The 20,842-nt window shown below is 31.8% G+C and overlaps 1 protein-coding gene across 2 annotated transcripts in view; it reads right to left on the bottom strand.

Moving 5' to 3' along the window:
* Window positions 1–11,541: 11,541 nt before the first annotated feature.
* The window catches only part of LOC111054268 (protein obstructor-E), a 35,334-nt gene continuing 26,033 nt past the window's right edge, over window positions 11,542–20,842 (bottom strand). Inside the window, exons 4-5 of one of the 2 annotated variants that reach the window (XM_022341257.2) lie at window positions 20,316–20,526; window positions 11,542–12,928 (exon numbers count right to left, since the gene is read on the bottom strand). In XM_022341257.2, the coding sequence (XP_022196949.1) occupies window positions 12,868–12,928; window positions 20,316–20,526 (272 nt within the window). In that variant the 3' untranslated portion in view covers window positions 11,542–12,867. Of the gene's footprint in view, window positions 12,929–16,987; window positions 18,497–20,315; window positions 20,527–20,842 lie in introns of those variants that run through there. The other variant, XM_022341252.2, reaches the window with a different exon arrangement.

Here is a 20,842-nt window from a genome sequence, read left to right on the forward strand (position 1 = left end):
TTTCAATTACTTTTGAATATATTCTCTTGATATGATAAATATATCTTTCATACAACATCTAATTTAATCTAATATAGTAGTATGTCCTCCACACTAATCTGAGGACTTTTATCACAGACAAGGTTTGTCTGATGTATCTGTGCTTTTAGCAACAGCTTACTCCAATCATTCAAATTTACTTAAAAATATCATATTTGAAGCAGATTCATCGGATGCTAAATGTCAATGTACTCTCACCTACAAGGTTCTGACTGAATCATCATCAGTAAGAAAGCTAATAATACACTTCAAATGCCAAAATGCTTTCCTATGTTCACTTCGTATTCACTCTAAAATGCTACGAGCTGCATCGATTTCAATAAACCGGATACCCTGTAGCTCTATGGAATTGACCCTGGTTGGTACATCCAAATATGTACAAATATAGTTGAAATGTATGAGCATCATTCCACTTATCAGAATTTATTGTAGTTCCCCAACTTATTTATAATACAAGGAATATGTCACTGCTCGAACTTGCATAATCTCTTGTACCATGACTCATACAGTATCCACTGCTGTAATGACGTTACGTAAAACCAATAATATAATAGGAAATGAGTTCTTTCTTTGGAAACGTTTGGTTTCTTCACTATTTTCGGCTTAGAAGAAGCTCCAAGCTGCTTTCTTACAAAAGAAAGCTCTGCTTAGCTACTAAACTGTCTACGGATTAGTGTGGAGGACATATGCGTTTTGAATACATAAGCTGTTAGCTGGAAGGCATATTTATCATATTGGTTACAACACCATTTTTCTAGATTATTACAAGTTTTTGAACGAAGAGGCGCAATAAATTATATCTCGTAAAATGCAGCATGATGAATTATGAATATAGTAACTAATTGAAGTGGAAATCTGCTATATTTATGTTAGTAGCATAAACAGTACATCCTTACATATTTCAAAATGATCTTATAATATACAGAAAATAATTATATTATCTAATAATATACAAAAAATAAACGTTAACCGTGGAGAAGAAAGGCTTTCTTAAATAGCTTCAAAATCAATAATGTGACAGTGAAAATCTACTCAAATTTCTGTGGAGATCATTCATTCTGTTTTTTAAAGTTTGAAAAACCTTCTTGAAGTAAGGAAAGAATTAATATAGGAAGCAAATTTACCTTAAATTTCAAATTCTTATGGGAAGCTGCTTAAGAACAACATGATATCTTGAGCTCTTCGATTGAACTGTAAATTAATGCTCACTTCAGGTATAAAGAATTTTTTGTAGAAAAAGCAACTAGAATATTCTCCTTTAATGAAAAATGCAATGTGCATATTTTTATGAAAAACATCCGCTGATTCTTTGACAATTCTCGAGTATTCGTACACTGGACTTCTGGACCATACTTTGGGAAACTCTGATTTGGCTTAAATCTTGCAATACGATTTACATGAAAAGGAAAGTCAACCTCTTATTACCATCAATTATGCGTGCGAACCAGGCTTGGTTTCTTCACATTGCACGCAAAACTCACAGTGCCATTGTTATAAGAATAAAAATGAAATATAGATAGTTATAATGATCATGATAAGTCTTATCTGTCTAGTCCACAATTTTAATGAATCATGCGCTAATTTTTAAACAGCCTGCTCAAGATTTCCACCATTTGGAACTGAGAAAGATGATTCACGTAGAGGAATTAATAAAGAATAATGGAAAAAGAAAGTGATTTTAGAATAGAGTTCGATGTGTGACACCGAACATGGAATGAATAGCAATAGAATGGAACTATTGAGATCTGTTTTATTGGAATAACACTAGCGCTAATGTTTAAAACTAAGCTCTAAGCCAAATTTTTATGCATCGGTAAGTTGGTTTTTGGTTTAATGGCAACCTTACAAAAAGCTCTCTTATTGCCATAAATTTCAATGGAAATTTGAAGTTGAGCCGACTTTATTTAAATAAGGCAATTATTGTAATTCATAAATTTTAAACAATCCAAATAATTTAAACATTAAGGTTTTGCATTGATTGTCACCAAAATCTATCAACTCCACAACGACTGCAAACAGTTGGCTGAGAAATTTAGGTGTGCTCTTCAGCCCAATGAAAATTACAAAATACAAATTATTATAAAATAACATCTACAGAATAATTGCTTCCTGGTTTACATCTATAGGAGCAAATTCTGCAAGAGCATACAAAAGGGATCTATAGTCCCTACATTCAGTCATCTCAGTAACATCATCAGAGAGATCCTTAATTATAAACTTTTAATGAGCTTGTCGTGATGATGGTTAGAACAAAGAGTCGTGAAAGAATAACGCAATTCAACCGTATCTGGTCTCAGGCTATGGATGCTTTGCAGTCAACTATAATTCTGTTCTGTGCTATGTGGGAGAATGAAAGGACTAACACCGACATCGTAGAATAGTGAAATACATTCAGCAGAACAATCTAATTAACAACAATCCATGGGAATAACGCTATCGTGGTTTGTGCTTCTTAGTGGTATTTTGTGTCATTGTAGAAAAATTGTAATGATGAATTTTATCGAATTTAAGCATGATTGATAATTATCGTGCTGAGCACAAAACACTTCTTTTGATCGAAAACAACTTAAAAACCTAATAAATTCAGAACTACTCAACTCAAAATATTTGAGAATTAAAATTAAAATATTTAAGAATGTAAAACAACACTCTTCCACAAAAAACATACGCTAATCTCAACAAAGTGAAACATAACAAAAGTAAAGAATACGGTACCGTACGTAATGAGAGTGACATCTATAGTTTCACATTTTGCAGCCAGTGTCTCTTGGATCATTGTTTCTCACCACCAACCGATAGCGTTCGATAAATAGTGTATTGATCCACACTTACTGAATGCTAATAAATTGAGAAAGTTGAATTAGAAAATTTAAATTTAAAAATAGCAATATTGAAAATGAGTTAGCAATATGAGTTAAAAATAGCCAAGGCGTCACGTTCATTATTAGGGAACGACTCTCGAAATTTAAATAAACAAATACCACAGTTTAACTCTTTAGTAGAGACATGAAATTAAAAAATATGTACTTGAAAACACAACCAATAAAAATGTAGACTACAAATCGTTTCGAACTGTATTGCTTCACTCGAACGATTAAAACAATACAGAAGGAAGGGGATCTAATGATACGACTTGTAAATAAGAACACAAGACAATTTAGAGTCATTAGATAATTATAATAGAAAAAACAAACGGCAAATTGATATTGTCACTTCACAAAAATGAAATAGCATTTGAATATAATATAGTATTTCGAGTGTCCTTCAGAATTTTATAATAGCTTTGATATTTAAACAGTTCAAGGTAAAAAAATGTAAGAATTCTTCTTCTTATTTAAGATGATTGGACGTCGATGACCGCTACCTCGCCGTGCACCAGGGGACTCCCCCCAAGGGCGGGAAACGTCGCTATTGGTTAGCGACTACCAAGGTGTCCAGGGAGCATCCTCTTTAAATTTTGGGACGTTTTGTATTGAAAACGATTGAGCGAATTTCCTTTTTGTCTTTTTCTGCATATTAGCAGCTAGCTGGACGCATGGTGTTTGTTCTTGGTTGTGGGGGGAATTTTTGACAAAATTATTTCGCATAGCTGCTGGATGGTGGATGGGTGATTGTTACCATAGCTATATGAATCTAGTGAAATGTATTCTTTCCTCTCTGATAACACATACCATCCAAACACGAAGATTGAGTTTTCTAAATCTAAAGTTAGTTTTTGACAAGTTTTTGAGATTAGCTGCAGAGTACCATGTGTGTCACCTCTTTTTTTGTATTGTATATAAATGATGCTGAGTTATTTAATAATTGAATCATATAGACTTTACCTGAAATCCAGCTGAGTTTGTTGATATTCCATTTGGAATATTTCTGTAAGGTATATTATTCTTTATTCTATGGAAGTTTGTATTTCTAAATGTGTTTTTTATTTTTGATCACTAAAATAGAGTGTGTCTTCAAATAGTAGGACTCACTTGTATTTTGGTAGAAGAGAGGGCTCATTGCTTCTTTCTGCAACCTGCTAGTACTTTCAGGTTCAGGGACGGCTCAAAGGGTTTGGGGGGGTGGTGGTGTTTGGTATTGTTCATGTAGGATGGAAAAAATGAAAAATGTTTTCCCCTTCAGTAACCTCCACTAAAACCTCCCTTTATTTTTCTATCAATGCTGAGAGAATTCTATTCTAACAGTAATGTTTACTGTTAAATCTATACTTATAAAATTCTTATCTCACTGATCACGATTTCTGGAAAACTACTGGATGGATTGCAACAAACCTTAGAATATAGCTTCCTTATACGTCGTAGGTGCTCACTAAGAAATCTTTTGGCGATATTTCAACTCTAAGGGTGGTTTTTAAGGGTTTAAAGTTCGTCTTTTAGCATGTATATTCTTCTTCTCCCAATCTCGTAATTATAATTGAGATGTCCATATCATATGTTACTATAGAACTATAATCTAGAGAGAGTACCTATTCGAGACAGTTGATAACTGGCGACCAATTAATAATTTTGTCAGGTTGGCATTAAGTTGAGATTATTTCATTAGGTTGGCACCAAGTTGAAGAATGAATTAAAATGCATTTATCGAGAACAAATTGATTGGGTACTGCTGATTCAATCAGAGCTATTCCTGGGAGTATAGATAATTTTTATTTTTCATAAAAAAACTTTAATGACGGGAGTTGCTTCTTCTATCAATTGATCCTATTCTATCAAGACTAATTTTGTTTGTATATCCGACAGATCGCGAAAACTGCTTGAAGGGGTATTTTAAAAACTTCAGAAGTGTCCGTTGTGGAATATGTTTGTGAAGAATGAGGGAATTCGGCCAAAATTTAACTTGGGCGAAAGAAAGGGGTTGTTTATTAAAACGGCCAAATAGCTGTTGTTGCTTTTCCTAATGTGAAAATATCTTGCATAGAAGTAAGACGCTTTTCCCATGAATCAATTATTCCCAAACATTGATTGTTTTACCAAAGAAAATATAAGGTAGCTTTCGATAAAAATATTGGAGAATATGTATAACAGTTCGTTGACTGTCAGTATTCCTCATTAATAGCATCAATGCTCCCCATTCAAACAATGCTGACACATTGATGTGAATCTTACCATAATCCGGTTACTTTAGATCAGATGAAGAAAATAATGTTCATTGATAGCTTCTGTTTCAATTTCAATCATGTTTGACATTTCTGCTTTTGATGCCAGCAGTTATTATTTGCGTGAAATAAGCTCTCATTGAATGAAATAATAATAATTGAAGTTAATAATTACACTAAAGGTAGACGCACACAGATCGTCATCGGACGGACGGCACGCATCGGACGGATCGGACGATTAGATTTGATGCATGGTTTTCAAGTGGAGTGCGCATACCTATACGCATACAAATCTAATCATCCGATCCGTCCGATGCGTGCCGTCCGTCCGATGACGATCTCTGTGCGCCTACCTTAAGAAAGCAATTTGTTTGAATATGTGTGTTTGTGGATATATGTATCTATGTCGGACGGATCTCGAAAACGGCTCTAACGATTTTGATTAAATCAGGAATATATTGTGCTTGCAACAAAAAACATTATTCCGGAACAGGTCTCAACTCTGTAATAAGTTCTCTCTTCTCAACCAGCTGTGATAAGTTCTAAAAAGTGTGTTAGTCTTTTCGACAGATCGCAAAAACTGCTTGAAGGGGTATTTTAAAAACTTCAGAAGTGTCCGTTGTGGAATATGTTTGTGAAGAATGAGGGAATTCGGCCAAAATTTAACTTGGGCGAACGAAAGGGGTTGTTTATTAAAACGGCCAAATAGCTGTTGTTGCTTTTCCTAATGTGAAAATATCTTGCATAGAAGTAAGACGCTTTTCCCATGAATCAATTATTCCCAAACATTGATTGTTTTACCAAAGAAAATAGAAGGTAGCTTTCGATAAAAATATTGGAGAATATGTATAACAGTTCGTTGACTGTCAGTGTTCCTCATTAATAGCATCAATGCTCCCCATTCAAACAATGCTGACACATTGATGTGAATCTTACCATAATCGGGTTACTTTAGATCAGATGAAGAAAATAATGTTCATGATAGCTTCTGTTTCAATTTCAATCATGTTTGACATTTCTGCTTTTGATACCAGCAGTTATTATTTGCGTGAAATAAGCTCTCATTGAATGAAATCATAATAATTGAAGTTAATAATTACACTAAAGGTAGACGCACACAGATCATCATCGGACGGACGGCACGCATCGGACGGATCGGACGATTAGATTTGATGCATGGTTTTCAATTGGAGTGCGCATACCTATACGCATACAAATCTAATCATCCGATCCGTCCGATGCGTGCCGTCCGTCCGATGACGATCTCTGTGCGCCTACCTTAAGAAAGCAATTTGTTTGAATATGTGTGTTTGTGGATGTATGTATCTATGTCGGACGGATCTCGAAAACGGCTCTAACGATTTTGATTAAATCAGGAATATATTGTGCTTGCAACAAAAAACATTATTCCGGAACAGGTCTCAACTCTGTAATAAGTTCTCTCTTCTCAACCAGCTGTGATAAGTTCTAAAAAGTGTGTTAGTCTTTTCGGTCTCAAAATGTTATAGTTTTTCAAAGTTTGGAATTTTCAATTAAATGTGATTGATTTAATTTAATTGGGAAGTATTTTTTTCAATTTAAAAATGATTTTTGTGTGTTTTGAATTATAAATTGAGTGTTTAATTGATGAATGTTAAGTGACACATAACCTAGCTACATTATTTGGACTGTTGAATAGATTAGAATTGGAACCGTTTTGGGCTTATAAGCCTGTGGTACTTTTCTGTAAGTTGTGTGATTCTGAATGATTAAATGAATAAAATAAAATAAACTCTGGGATAATTCGTTGAACTACCAAGAGAAAGGATTATTGGTCCCTCAAGTAGCAGCTGATCAGAAAAAAGTTTTCCATAGTCTGTTGAGAACGTAAGAAAGTGTGAGCAAATAAAAAAAACATTATAATAGCTGTAGTTGAGTTACCAAATTTGGCGACCTTATTTTAAAACATTGCAGTATTCATGGAACATCTGGAAGAATAGGTTCAGAAAGTGACCAGATGATAGCAAAAGAAATTTAAAATCGATCTCTCCAAACATATGGTAGTTGAATGTAATGTTCATTGTCGGGTGATAGAAATGCGACTAATTATTTCTTCAGCTTCTGTTTTATTGGTTCCTCTGTTGCTCTATGTTTGTATGCAGCCATGGCCTTGAGAGAGACAGTTGCACTGTCTGTTAATTCATAATCTGGACTAAATACCACGAGAACCAATCAGAGAAGCATTCTATTGAAAAAAACTATTCTCTGATTAATTCTCATGAAATTTAATCCTGATTGAAATTGAACATGCTTTTTTGCTACTGGGCCTGATATTTTCATGTTCCAAAATCAGCTAAAAACTAAATCGAAAAAGACATAATATTCCATCAGCTACTCCCATTTCCCTTCATGATGTTATTACGACACAAGACAAACCTATTGATATTGATAGATCACAAGTAAATTCTAAAGTTGTTAATTGAGATAGAAATTAAATTGAGTTACATGTTAGTTTTCATCCCTAAGCTTTTGGTTTCAAGCTAAGATCAAAGAAAGAAATCATATAATGGTAGTCAATAATCAAAGCAATTGGATAAACTCTATTCAGATTTATGCAAATTCACATTAAAATGATCCCACTTTAATATTTATGATTGTAGAGTTTAGGACATGTGAAATCAGCCACAATAAATGTTATACTATTATAAATGGACTCTTATGTATGAATGGACTTCCATGGAAGAAAGAATCAGTGGATTGACTGCTTTTACACTTTTGGATGAGTGAAACGAAAAGTAAGCGACAGGCTATGCCAAAAATTCCGGAATAAGCAAGAGATCCATGGATACCAGAGTCATCAAATTCCGAATCTACCTAATTTGGATTTCAATCTTCAATTGCCAAAGCAAAAATAACATGATCACTGCTAATTTGATAACTGTCAACGGGAAATATTGATTGCCAATGAATAAAGTCGAGGGCGACTCTTAAGCCCCGCCTCATATCCTACAAAATTCGCTGCAATTAGACTACTCTTCTACAGAACACTTCCAACACATGATTTGACTCAATAATTTTCATGCCAAGTTGTGGCCTAATCTCAAAAACGATTATAACAATTTTGGTCGGATTTAGATTATAAATAATATCTTTGTTTTCTTATTATGGAGAGATTTCACAACATCACCATCAATTCTACTAATTTTATTAGATTATAAATGTTAAAAAAGATTATCTTTCAATTCCCGTAGCGAAGCACGGGTGCTCTGCTAGTTCATGATAAAAAAAGAAGATGATTGATACACATCATGTCAGAAAAACCTACTTCTTTTGAAAAATTAGTAAGAGCATTTATTTAAAAATAGCTCTATTCTTTAAAATTAAAAATTCTATCCTTAATTCTATTCTTAAAGCTAATATCTCATTCAATATCAATAAAATAGAGATCAATTAATAGCTAGCCATGGCCATCTGAGAGCCGCCACTGAGTGGAGTCTAGAGTGATAGTCATAAATCGAACACAGAGGTACTTGGAATGGGTAGGTATGTTCTTCTATGGAATATTTCACATGATATATATACATAGAAATAATTCTCAAATCTATGAGTACAATGTTGAATTTTTGTTATGTTGATAATAAAGAAGGAAGGAATGAAAATTCTCCAAACATGATACCCAGATTAGTCCTTCATCATTATTATATTCATTAGTGAACGAGATTGTTGATAAAAAAATCAAATGCTTATGCTCCTGGATAAGAAGGACATGAATGTCTCTAACAAGGAAATAATGATGAAGAAATATAATAGGGTACCACGATATTCGAATGCGACAAATTCGATCTATCTGAATAATATGTAATAAGTCAGTTTTATATTTTCTCAATGTCATCCCATTGTATTTTATTGGATGATTATACTAAAGAAGTACAGATTCATTTCTCGAAACTTCACAAGAAATATTAATGAAAATTTTTTTATTAAAAAATATACAGTGGGCTACCTGTACAGAAAACTTGAAACTATGAAGTTACTTTTTTCCTGATTATAATTTGAACAATATTAAGGAGTAGATTGATCATAAAAGAGTTCATATAATTTCAGAAATAATCAATGTTATTGAGATGTATACAATTTACAAACCATCACAATTGCAAATAATTATTCTTGACATAATTCACTTTCCTATTGTTCAACTCAAACTAGTTACAATTTCCGATTTTATCATTCAATTTCCTTTGAATTAAATCTTCAAAATTAGAGTAGTCTATGATGAATGAATACCGTATTGAGAATAAAATTCAATCATAATGAAACATCTGAACCACCGTCGGTTTCTTACCTTCAATTATTCTAGAAATTGAAGTTTATAATTCTTGATTGAATAAATCCATGAAATGATTTATTAATTGGAATAAAAAAATCAAGTTACCAGTTTTGTATTTTTTTATTAATGACGTGTTTGTATATCATTATGAAATGATTGTGTTAACCGTAATGTAATAGCATTATCAAATATGCTAACCATTTTATAAGGACTAATGAGCTGAAACATGTCACGCAATAATAAAATATACAGTAAGGTACTTGATAATTCTGATAAAAGTGGTAGCCATATTTATGTAACAAATTGATTACTTATTAATCGTCATGTCATGAAATTTATTCATGTCTAATAGACATTAGTAAGATCATCCTCACATTATTTTTCTATTTGTACAATTTGAAACTGAATTAGCTTATAATCTATCAAGAGGTCTCTTAGTCCAGTCAATATAGACATAAAAAGGGGGTGTGCTTGCAATTTATATTGTAGTTCTGATTTTTTAATATATTATTTGGATATATTAGAGAAGTCCAGAACCAAATTCTTCATGCAAAATTTCCTTGTGCTATATACAGAGTGACCCAAAAACCTCGTATTTTCGGTTCATTTTCCAGTTTTCAGTTATTTCCGCCAAATCCAGTGATCGGACAGAAACAATGCTCCTTGTATTGTGAAAATTTCACAAGAGATGCAGCTTTGAATATAGAAATTGGCAATTTTTTGTGTATGGGGATATGGGCTTAAGTACACAACAATAAATTTTCCATTTTTCGACCGAATTAGACTCGTGATTCATGATTTTGATCCCGCCTTGACGAACCGAGAAGAATGAAGTGTAGTACGATGAGATCCGAGCTTTGTGTCAAAAGTTATATGTGATAAAATTTTGATCCTTAAGGTGTCCTTAAGCGCGCCTCTCCACTAGGAAATACTGAAATGAAGTGCATCTAACGGGTGATTCTCATAGAACATAATCTCATGAACTTATATCATTGTGCGAAATATTACTGTGAGGACAATATAGATGATGATGATGGTTGTAGCTAAAAATCAGGTGTTTTCACAATACAAGGAGCATTGTTGTCAGGTGTACCTGGAAATCTATATATGATAGAGAGATGATCTATATATGAGATAGAGCGCTCTACCTAGTCCCAGATTGTAGAGCACAAAATTACGCCCAGAGGGATTTTGAATTTTACATCTAGATTGTAACAATCGAGATATATTGTTGATCAAATACTAAATATAATCAAAATTGATTTTTTCTTTAAATGTCACTCATTCGTGAAAAATTATAACTCAGTACTCATTGGAGATAAAGAGTTCCGAATGATCTCATTTCATTCAAAATTTTATAATCTTAAAAAAGGCGGGAGCAAATTTTTCTGTCCGATCACTGGATTTGACAGAAAGCTGAAAACTAGAAAAGGAACCGAAAATACGAGGTTTTTGGGCCACTCAGTATATAGCACAAGAAAATTTTGCAAGAAGAAATTGGTTCTGGACTTCTCTCATGTATCCAAATAATATATTAAAAAATCAGAACTACAATATAAATTGCAAGCACCAATGTATATAGTGACTGGACTATCTGCCAGAAAAACAAATTCAAGATAAGATTAAGTTATGAATATTATATTCTCCTGGCACAAATAATTATATTGTTGTATATTTCAAATAAAATATTCAGCACAGCCACCTCTTATTGATTTAGTTCCTATGAGTAGGCTGTGGTTATAGTCATAGGCACACCTCTCCAACAATGGAAATTATCGTATTTTGAGGCCAATAACTTTCCAAATACATAAAATCTTGATCTCAACCGTGTTTACTAGAGTTTTTTTTCGAGAGGTGGAAAGTTTTGTTCCTTTTGGAGTCCGATTGATAAATTTATTCTTATAATTGAAGGATCATCTTAATTTATTTCAATTATTATTTGATGGGAATGTTTTTAAAAACGCTTCAAATAGAATACCAAATTCCATTCATTTATAAGATTTTGCATATTTTATTACCGTATTCTATATTCCATAGTTTACCATGTACATGAAATCATAGCTCAAAGAGGAAAGAAGGAGATAAAATGAAATCTGCTATGCTTATTATATTAGATAACTTTATTTGGTACAAAATAAACTTAATGTCACTTGGAGAAAATAACACAAAACAAAAGTGTTCAAAGCATAAAATCAGTTAAGCATCAGTCACATACCAGGATGAATAGATAAAAAAAATAATCAATGTGAGAAATTAGTCAAATCCTACATTTACTGCAAATAATATAATTAATTCATATTCTAGTTTATTCTTGAATTATGAAACATATCTTTCACATTCATAAATATGTCATCCAACTTATTTACCTTATTTTTGTTGATAAAGTAAGAACTTCAAGAAATCTTTGTGACTGCGGATTCTCTGTAGTGTGCTGACCTGAACAAGTTGTCCTGCTTATCTATCATTTTAAAAAGTTGGCTGCAATAATTAATATATTTCATAATATGGTAGCCGAGTAGGCTACATAGCATAGTCGTTCTATAGTTTGAAAAGAATCTATGATCATTATCAACTCAACTTCTATTCTATGTAGAAGTTTTTTTATTTTATAAAGTGCTTAGCTGAGTTTCATGCCTTGCACACAAGATTATGCCACTCATGCAATTACAGTATTTATCAATACATTTTAATTCACAAAAATACCAATTAATTTATGTTATTTACAAAACTTGAGAATTCTATATCCTATCTAAATTTATTATCTATGTACATAAACTATTTTCATTGTTTCAAAAGTCGCTTGACCAATCATATCTCAAGATATCGAGATCTTCAGTGGATATTATTTCAATCCTCCTCTATGCATTAGATACAAGTAAGCAAGGGAATATTACTTTGGGTTGTGTAGAGTAACTGAGTAAATGAATCCGTATAAACTTCTTCAAACTCTTCAAGTTTTTTAACTTTTCCAATTCATACAGTAATATGAGGAAATTAATTATATCAAAAAATATATTCCATTGCTATAGAAATTATTATTGAATCACTATTCTTGAATTGGTACATTTTTCTCATGATGAGGTTTATAAATAGAGATCCTAATAAATGACAAACTATATTGTAGGGTTTGTTCGTTCATACGAGAAACAATAATATATAGTATAAATACTGTACTTTATATTATAAGATACCATTTTATATTATAGGAAAATCATTTTTTTAAATTTACAATATCTCAATCCGTGATACATATATAATGGTTAAGCGACTTTTGCAACTTATTTGTTTCCTATAATGTCTGCAAATTTATGCAAACCTACGAACTTCAATCAGTACAATCCAGAGTAAATAATAGGTCTATACTACAGTTACTTAGAAAATAAGTTGTCACTCTCAGTCTGGTTGTAGCTCAAGTAGGTATGTATTTTCATTTCCTCAATCCAAGCTTCCTCAATGCTTTAAGATCCACTTCTCCGTAATAATCCTCACTGCAATACAAATAAACAAACATCAATATTTTTTTGTTATATTATTTTTGATAAAACATATCAATTTTAAAAATGTATTAAGATTTCTCATCAAATATTGGACTGAATATGTCGTTTTGAATAAGTACAGGCATTTTTATTACAAGTATTTCAACTATTTTTAATAGTAAACGGCATTATTATTTTCAGCTCTCGAGCGTAGAAATTGAGTTTGAATATCATAATATATCATATTCATGTAAAATCACTCCACTTGTATGGGCTACTTCATTAAAATTATTAAAAACAATATAGAAACATGAAGTACCCTTTTATTTCAAACAACTAGTTTCGGCCTTTGGCCATTTTCAAGTTTCATATTTATGTCTATCACTGAGTTCAGGATTTGATTAAAAGCTTGTAATCATCTAGATGTAATCAATTATGCAGCTAGATTTGCACCAAGAATATCTTGAGTGAGAATAGCTCACCATTTATAGAATATGAGCTAGTAAATAGTTTCACACAATGAAGATGGAAACATGCTTTGAATGCTTGAAAAACGTTTTTTGTTTTCAATAAGCTGGAAACGGGAGTCAATGGATCAATTCTGTCAATAATATAACACAAATAACTTCTTAATACAATGTCGATTATTGTTCTTCACATTTGAGGATAGTGATCCTGAAACTATCAAATTTAATATTTTGAAAAGGTGAAAGACTTCTGTAAAACAGTTGCTGTGATGAAATACAGTACGGTATATGGTTTTGCTAGATTTTATTTTTTTCTCCAATAGTTGTTTCCTTGTGTATTGACAGGAGGAAGATTTTTCTCCGCAAAATGATTGAACTGAGAAGCGGTTTTTATTCATCAAACTAAAATAAAGCCTAGGTCCAAAATTTTCATATCATCTCCTAACCTTTTGAAATGATAAATTAGCTGAAATATACAGCATCAGAAGTTTGCCAATGTAGCACTATATAAGAAACTTATAGAACACAACAAGAACAATGGAAAATATAATTATTCTGCACTATTATAAATTGTAGGTTGCAGATTGACAAGATCATTATTAAAAGCTCTAGAAAAATTAATAAAATAAAAGTACCATGGGGGCGACTCATGAGAAGAAAAAATCACCTTGAATTTCATTCCAAGGTCTCACATGTGGTTCGATCGCTGCATGAAGTCTATCAAATTTATTACTCATTGAAAATAGATTTCTAGTTTTTCTCTTTTATTTGATCCAATCTCATTCTACTACGTTTGTCTCTTACCGACCGTTGATTGGATGGAAAGCTATGACTATGATTAAACTTTAGTGTCACATGATACAAAATGGCAAGAAAATTATCGACAGAGTAAATTCGATCTAATTTTCTCAAAACTCGGATTCAGAATGATGGGTGCTTATCAGAAAAAATAATCAGGAGGGAAAAATTATTGGTAATAGGGGGAGGGGGTAGGAGCTGAATTTTCACTAAATTGAATTTAGGCGTGAGGTGCTTTGGCGAATGAGGGGGGGCGCACCCCTGAATATTTTATGTTCAATATTCCAACCTTAACGGTTGCATCAGAATAAAAATATTACGTGTACAGAATGTGCCATTACTTCTGTTCTGATTTTGAAAGTGGCATAGTTATAATTTCTCTCAGTCCCAAATGTATCTATTCTTTTCTCTTTTGATTACCTAATGCATATGAAGTATTTTTAATCTAAAAAGTTATTCGATACGGTATGGATTTTCCTTTGTCTTCTATATACTTATAATACGTATTATCATAGTTTGAGTGAAAGGAAGACAAAAGAAAATCCATACCGTATTGAATAACTTTTTTTTGAAAAACCATCTTGTATGATATCGCATTTTATTGTTGCATAAAATTCTTCACACAAGGGATATAAAATAGCTTTACGAAATGTTATTTAACTCTAGAAAGATATAATTTTTTATTCATAGATGAAAGTACGGTAATTTAATTTCAAATCTAAATAATTTATTCTCACTTAATGAATTGATTGACATTGAATAAATTTGAATTGATGCTAAATGAATGAATAGGGTTAAAAGGAAGGGGTAAGGAAGATTTCAGTTGTTTCATAATGATATTTTCAATTTTAACGTTTGCAATATATTCTCAATGACTTCCCGCTCCTGTAGTGCTGTTTTCGAAAATGCTGACTACTGCTTATACTATTACCACAAATATTGCAGTCCTATTCTTAGTCAGAAAATGCACTTAATGAACTGATCGGAGGATCTATGAGGTTGATGGTGAGTACCTCTCTAATGAAATTCAACTCTTTCCAAGATTTTTTATCAAATGGGAACATTTTTATACAGAATTTAAGTGATAAAAACAATAGATCACTGATGCCTGTAGGCCTACATGTAAATGTATTGATGTGAATTTGTCATTGAGACAAAGAAAAGTGAAGGAATGTGAATTGGAATTGGATTATTTTTATAACTATTAGGGTTTATAAGTAGAGGAGGAATGACCAAAGACAGAAGAGTGAAGAATATTCCAACTTGAAATCATGCTCTACGTGCTGTTTATTATCATAATATCATGCTCAGAATATTTCGTTAGAAAGTCATCATTGTTTATACTTACATTTCAGAAGTGTTTGAGGAGTGAATCAGGTTTTCATATTGGAAGAGATTGAGAGATAGAGAGAGAGAGATTACGGTACACTTTTCTCCATGATCCATTCAGATTGGAAGATCTCTTTAATAGGTATCCACATTGATGATGGAGACTATGTTATAACAAGTGATAAATTCCACCAAATTATCTATATTAAAGATCTGTTCAAATTGAATTTTTGGTAAAATCAAGATTGAATTTATAACATGTTTTTCTTTTTGTATGAAGCTTTCAACTGTTATTGTCAATAATTTGAAGAGTACTTCAATACATCCAGTGGAACAATCCAATCAAGATTAATTTTAAATTAGGTACTACATTTTTTTGACTCCTGACACATTGTATGATGGGATGAATTGATTAATTGAATAGACTATTCATTCATAAAATAGAATTATAGTATTCTTTGACATTAATAAAATAATAGAATAAGAATGCAAATTATAACATTATTTAATTTTGGAATGGAATAGTTTTGGGCAAAGCCTGTTGTTCCTTCATATGATTTGTGATTGTATTCATTAATAAATAAATACATTATTATTATATTAATTTCAAAGGGTACTATAATTCTACTTTAATTATTGTATTTTATGAATGCAAGAAAGTAGCCCTGAATTTATACATTTTAAGATTATTTATTCATATTGATAACTCAGAGATGTAGCATGTAGGTAATCAAATATCACAAATTTATTGAGAGAAAAGCACGAACATATTTTAATATCTATGGTGTCATTTTCAGTGAGACATAAAATCTATGTGTGTTTTAATAAAGTACTGAATTCTTCATCCAATTCTCAATTGCAGTTTCATAGTATTTTAGCTATAAAGTAATTTAATTGCAGCTCTGCCAAGTATTGATACGGCACTTTACCTACCTCAATAATTTATTTATGGGAAATAATTGCTGTGCCTAGAATTACTGCTCAATGAATTGTTATTGATTTGAAGTAAGAAACAAATTTATTTCGAGCATTCTGCAATTTTAAAACATTGTAACAGTCACATCAACTCGATATGTCCTGAAAGTTTTTACCAATTTAACACCCCATAGATATTGTTCATAAAATGAACTAGAGCCCTTATAAAACAGTAGGCCTAGTAGGAGCAAAACTGATAGCATAGAGTGCATGTTTGCCAAATGTTCATTTATTTTTACTATTAGTGCCGTATTGATTTTCATATTTCATTCACACAGAAATAATTTTTAAAAGTTTGTTGGATAGTTGATGACACCTTGTATAATATCTCCACAATGTGATTAATTGATTGCAGGCTTATATTGATCTACTGTAAAATGTGATTCCAAATTTGTATAGCTTGGTTCATTGTTCAATTGATTAGGTACTTTCCATCTGATTTATATTATTAATTGGAAAAGATTTTTTTACACCGAAGAAGAGGCATTGAAAACGCAAAACCGATAGTTTGATGTTTTTTTTAGAATTTTAATGACACAAATATTACAAACTGTAATTTTAAACTGAGTTTTCTAAAATCTAGATTCTTTACATTGTACTCAACAAAAGTGGATTCTGAAATAATACTGAATACAAAATGAGAAGTGAATATGGATATACAATAGTTTGAAGTAAAAAATCTCACATTCTTTTGTAATATCGCAATGTCTGAAAAAACATTTTCTGATGATAAATAGAAATTGAAATTTCTATAAACTTAATAAAACTAGAATTGGCATCTATAGGAGATATTGAATTATATAAATTAATACTATTGTACATAAATAATAATGGAATAGCAATATCTATCTACTGTATGAATAATACAACAATTTTAATAAACTATGTATAAATGGAAGTTCATCAATATTTGCTCTTATGATCAGTTGTAAAAAACTTGACTTTGTCATATAACTTGGGGTGACTTCAAAATCAGACAATCTTTTTTAGTAAAAAAAAAACCTTTCTTGTAAGAAATAATCAGAATTAAAATGTCGACGTTCACTACTTGAATGAATTTGAAGTCACTCCCTTAACAGTTTGTTACAACTGGGGAAATAATAACAAAATACAACATTTTCAACATTCATGTGTCATACCAATTAAATACATTTCGTTGTTTTCTACTTAACTCTCATTGGTTATTTACATTATTTGTAATGAATACAAAATTCATTAGAAATAGTCTTTAAAAATAAAATTTGTTGGAATGTGACTATAAACTACACACAGGCGTTTGGAAATAACAAACTATAACTCATCATAATACTCCAACTACAAAATTATTATTAGAATTTAGAAAAAAATCAATTGCAGCTCAATAGCTATTGAATAATTGTATAAATAGACTAATAAGCCTTCCGTATAATTTTCATTTTCCGGTAGACCCGTCCAAAAAAGGTAACCCAGCTTATATGAAAATCGAACAGTGAAAATGTCCTATTCCTACTATAAGGAGCTTTTTGATATTATTACACTTTACTAGAGTGAAGTTGAATCCTACCTCATCTTGGAGAAATCTATTTCAAATTACATTGCTATTAAAAGCTAAAGCACTGTTCAGATTTGATAAGTCTGAGAAGACCGTATCAAAGATCACTTGAGGATCACTCAAGCTGAAAAATTTAGTATACATTATGATCCAGTTTAACACTGTTCAGGTATTTTTGGTCTGCAAAGACCGACCACATGTCAAGGATCACATGAGGATCACTTAGGTTGCTCAAAAGTTCAACGCCTTGGAAACAGCACTTAGTTGGCGTCGTCATAGAGGTCCTTGTTTGAAGGCGGCCTTGGGGAGGGTGAAGCCGGCCTTGGGCTCTGAGCCTGGGGGCGGGACTGCTTACTGGGGGCGGCACCTCCGGCGTTCTTGCTGCTGCTGGAGGCGGAGGATTTGCCAACATTGGGTCCACCGCTGAGGAGCTCACTCTTGCGGATGCTCTTCAGGTCCAGGTCTCCGTAGTAGTCCTCGCTGTGGATTGCAGGTCAGATTTTGATCAGGTTAGGGTGGGATTCGGTCAGGTAGGGTTAAGGTCATCATGTTGGCAAAGGGGCAAGAAAGAGAAAAAGAAAGAAAGAAAAATGTAGTCGTGCATATTACAGTTAAAAAGTGACAGTTCACACAAGAAAAACAGCATTCATGAAAAAACAGACTTAGATTTATTAGGTAGGCTATTGAATATCACACAATACTCATTAGACATGCTATATAAAACCGTATTCATTGTTATTTTAGTTGTAGTCAGTTTGTACAGAAGAGAAACAAAATTTAAAGAAGATTGTTATTTATACTTTGATTGAAAGTGGTGATATTCCACTGGTATTTTGATGTGATAATATACATTATACCTATTTGTTTGTGTGAATGAACTTTATGTGTTTATGATTCAGTTTCAAAACTTTTGTGATACAGCATGGGTATATAAATGAATAAATATTATAAATATTTTGAGAATCTAGAAGTCATGTGAAATATGTTTGTTCTCACCCTTATGGAGCAATAGGAGATAGTATAATAGATTATATTAAAATTAAATCTATTTATCCTGTTTCCCCTTTTTATAATGCTTGTAATGTTCATAGTACACTGAGTACCTATGCTGTAGTGGTTTCTTCTTCAATCCAGTGTTTTATAAAAAATGTTCATCTAAAGCTGGGTTTACACCACAGTTATTAACAAAAAAAATGTTAATAACTTAATCCTTATAGATTCTATTAGATTGAACATAACTTATCATAGACATGATGAACATAATATGTGTTTGTCAAGTTCCGTTCAATCTAAAAGAATCTATAAGAATTAAGTTATTAACATTTCATTAATAACTTTGTTGTAAACGCAACTTTACTGATTACTTCATGCCCATTAGTTTATTTTTCAAAAATGCATGGACCCAAGCACTACCACCTAGATTTACATGTAATAATAATTTTATTAATTTTAAATAATATAATTTAAATCAAATTAAATTACCACCATATTATTAAATTCCATAATATGAATTACATCTAAATCTAAGTGGTAGTGGCCCAAGCATTATATTTATTTGTAAGATTCTGTATTCATAGTAGTAAAATATAGTATCTTAATGATATTTATTTTTAATATTCATTTTGGAGTGTACGCATTCTGTATTCTGAATAGTTTTTCAATGCCAAGCAAGTAGCCTACTAAAATTTGAATGGAAAATATATACTGAGCACTTATATCGACAGAATAGAAGAAGGAAATAATCAACCAGTATTCATGCTTACATTCTAATTGAAAAATACAGTAATTATTGAAAGTGTTCAATGTTTACTGGGTGCTTTCAAAAACAAATTAGAAATGCTGATGTTAGTTTTAACGTGCATTTCAGAAGTTGCATGCTATTCATATACATTCAGTAATTGATATTATTTAAATTCAAAAATTGAAAATTATTTACAACTTTTTATGAGTAGAAAAAGTAATTAGGAAAATAGTAAGATGTTTTACATGAAAAATATCATACGGATTATCATAGAATAAGAATAGAGGAGGTACACCTATGTTTTCTTTTTGGTGTCATACACATCTCATTTCGAGAACAGAGATTAATTAAAATCTGGACAGATAATATAATTTCATAGTTAATATATATATTTTGGTCTGAAGGATTCAATGGTGGAAAATACTTATTTGGCATGGTTGAAAAATTTTGTCTGGCATTGACCATCCACAGCTTTGGATATAGGCCTAACTCCCAGAGAATCTTAATCGTATCTACCTGAGAATTGATAGGATATATTATGTGAAAATGGCTACATACCAGCCTGGGACATCCTCGGGATCCTCACAGTTGCCTGATCCGTCGCTGTCTCCGATCTTGAAGACGGTTCCGATGGGGCAGCCGTACTCTCTGGGTGTTCCCTCAAGGCAGATGTAGTACTTCCTGCAGTCGTCGGGGTGGGGATGCCTCGAGAACGATCCGGCATTTGACACTTCACCTGGAGCTGGGCAGTTGAATCCGTTGGCAACCTCTGTTCAAGCAATGAAAAACGTCTTTAATGAGAAATGTCAATCATGGAAATATGAAATGTTATTATTTGTAAAAAATGTAAAGATTTGAATCATGATGAGGGATGAGTAATAATACCTATATGACACAGAATAGAAAGACCATGAGAAAGAATATCCCAGGTAATTAATCAATCACTTTCGCTTAAATCAAAATTAAAGTTCCAATAATTATCAAGAAAAAATAAATATAATAGGTACTATACCGCACTCTGGAAGTCGGAATACTCTTCATCTATCTATTCAATCGATAAATCATAAACATGATAATGTTGAATA

The sequence above is a fragment of the Nilaparvata lugens genome, chromosome 7 (genome assembly GCF_014356525.2).
Source record: "Nilaparvata lugens isolate BPH chromosome 7, ASM1435652v1, whole genome shotgun sequence".
Taxonomy (NCBI): domain Eukaryota; kingdom Metazoa; phylum Arthropoda; class Insecta; order Hemiptera; family Delphacidae; genus Nilaparvata; species Nilaparvata lugens.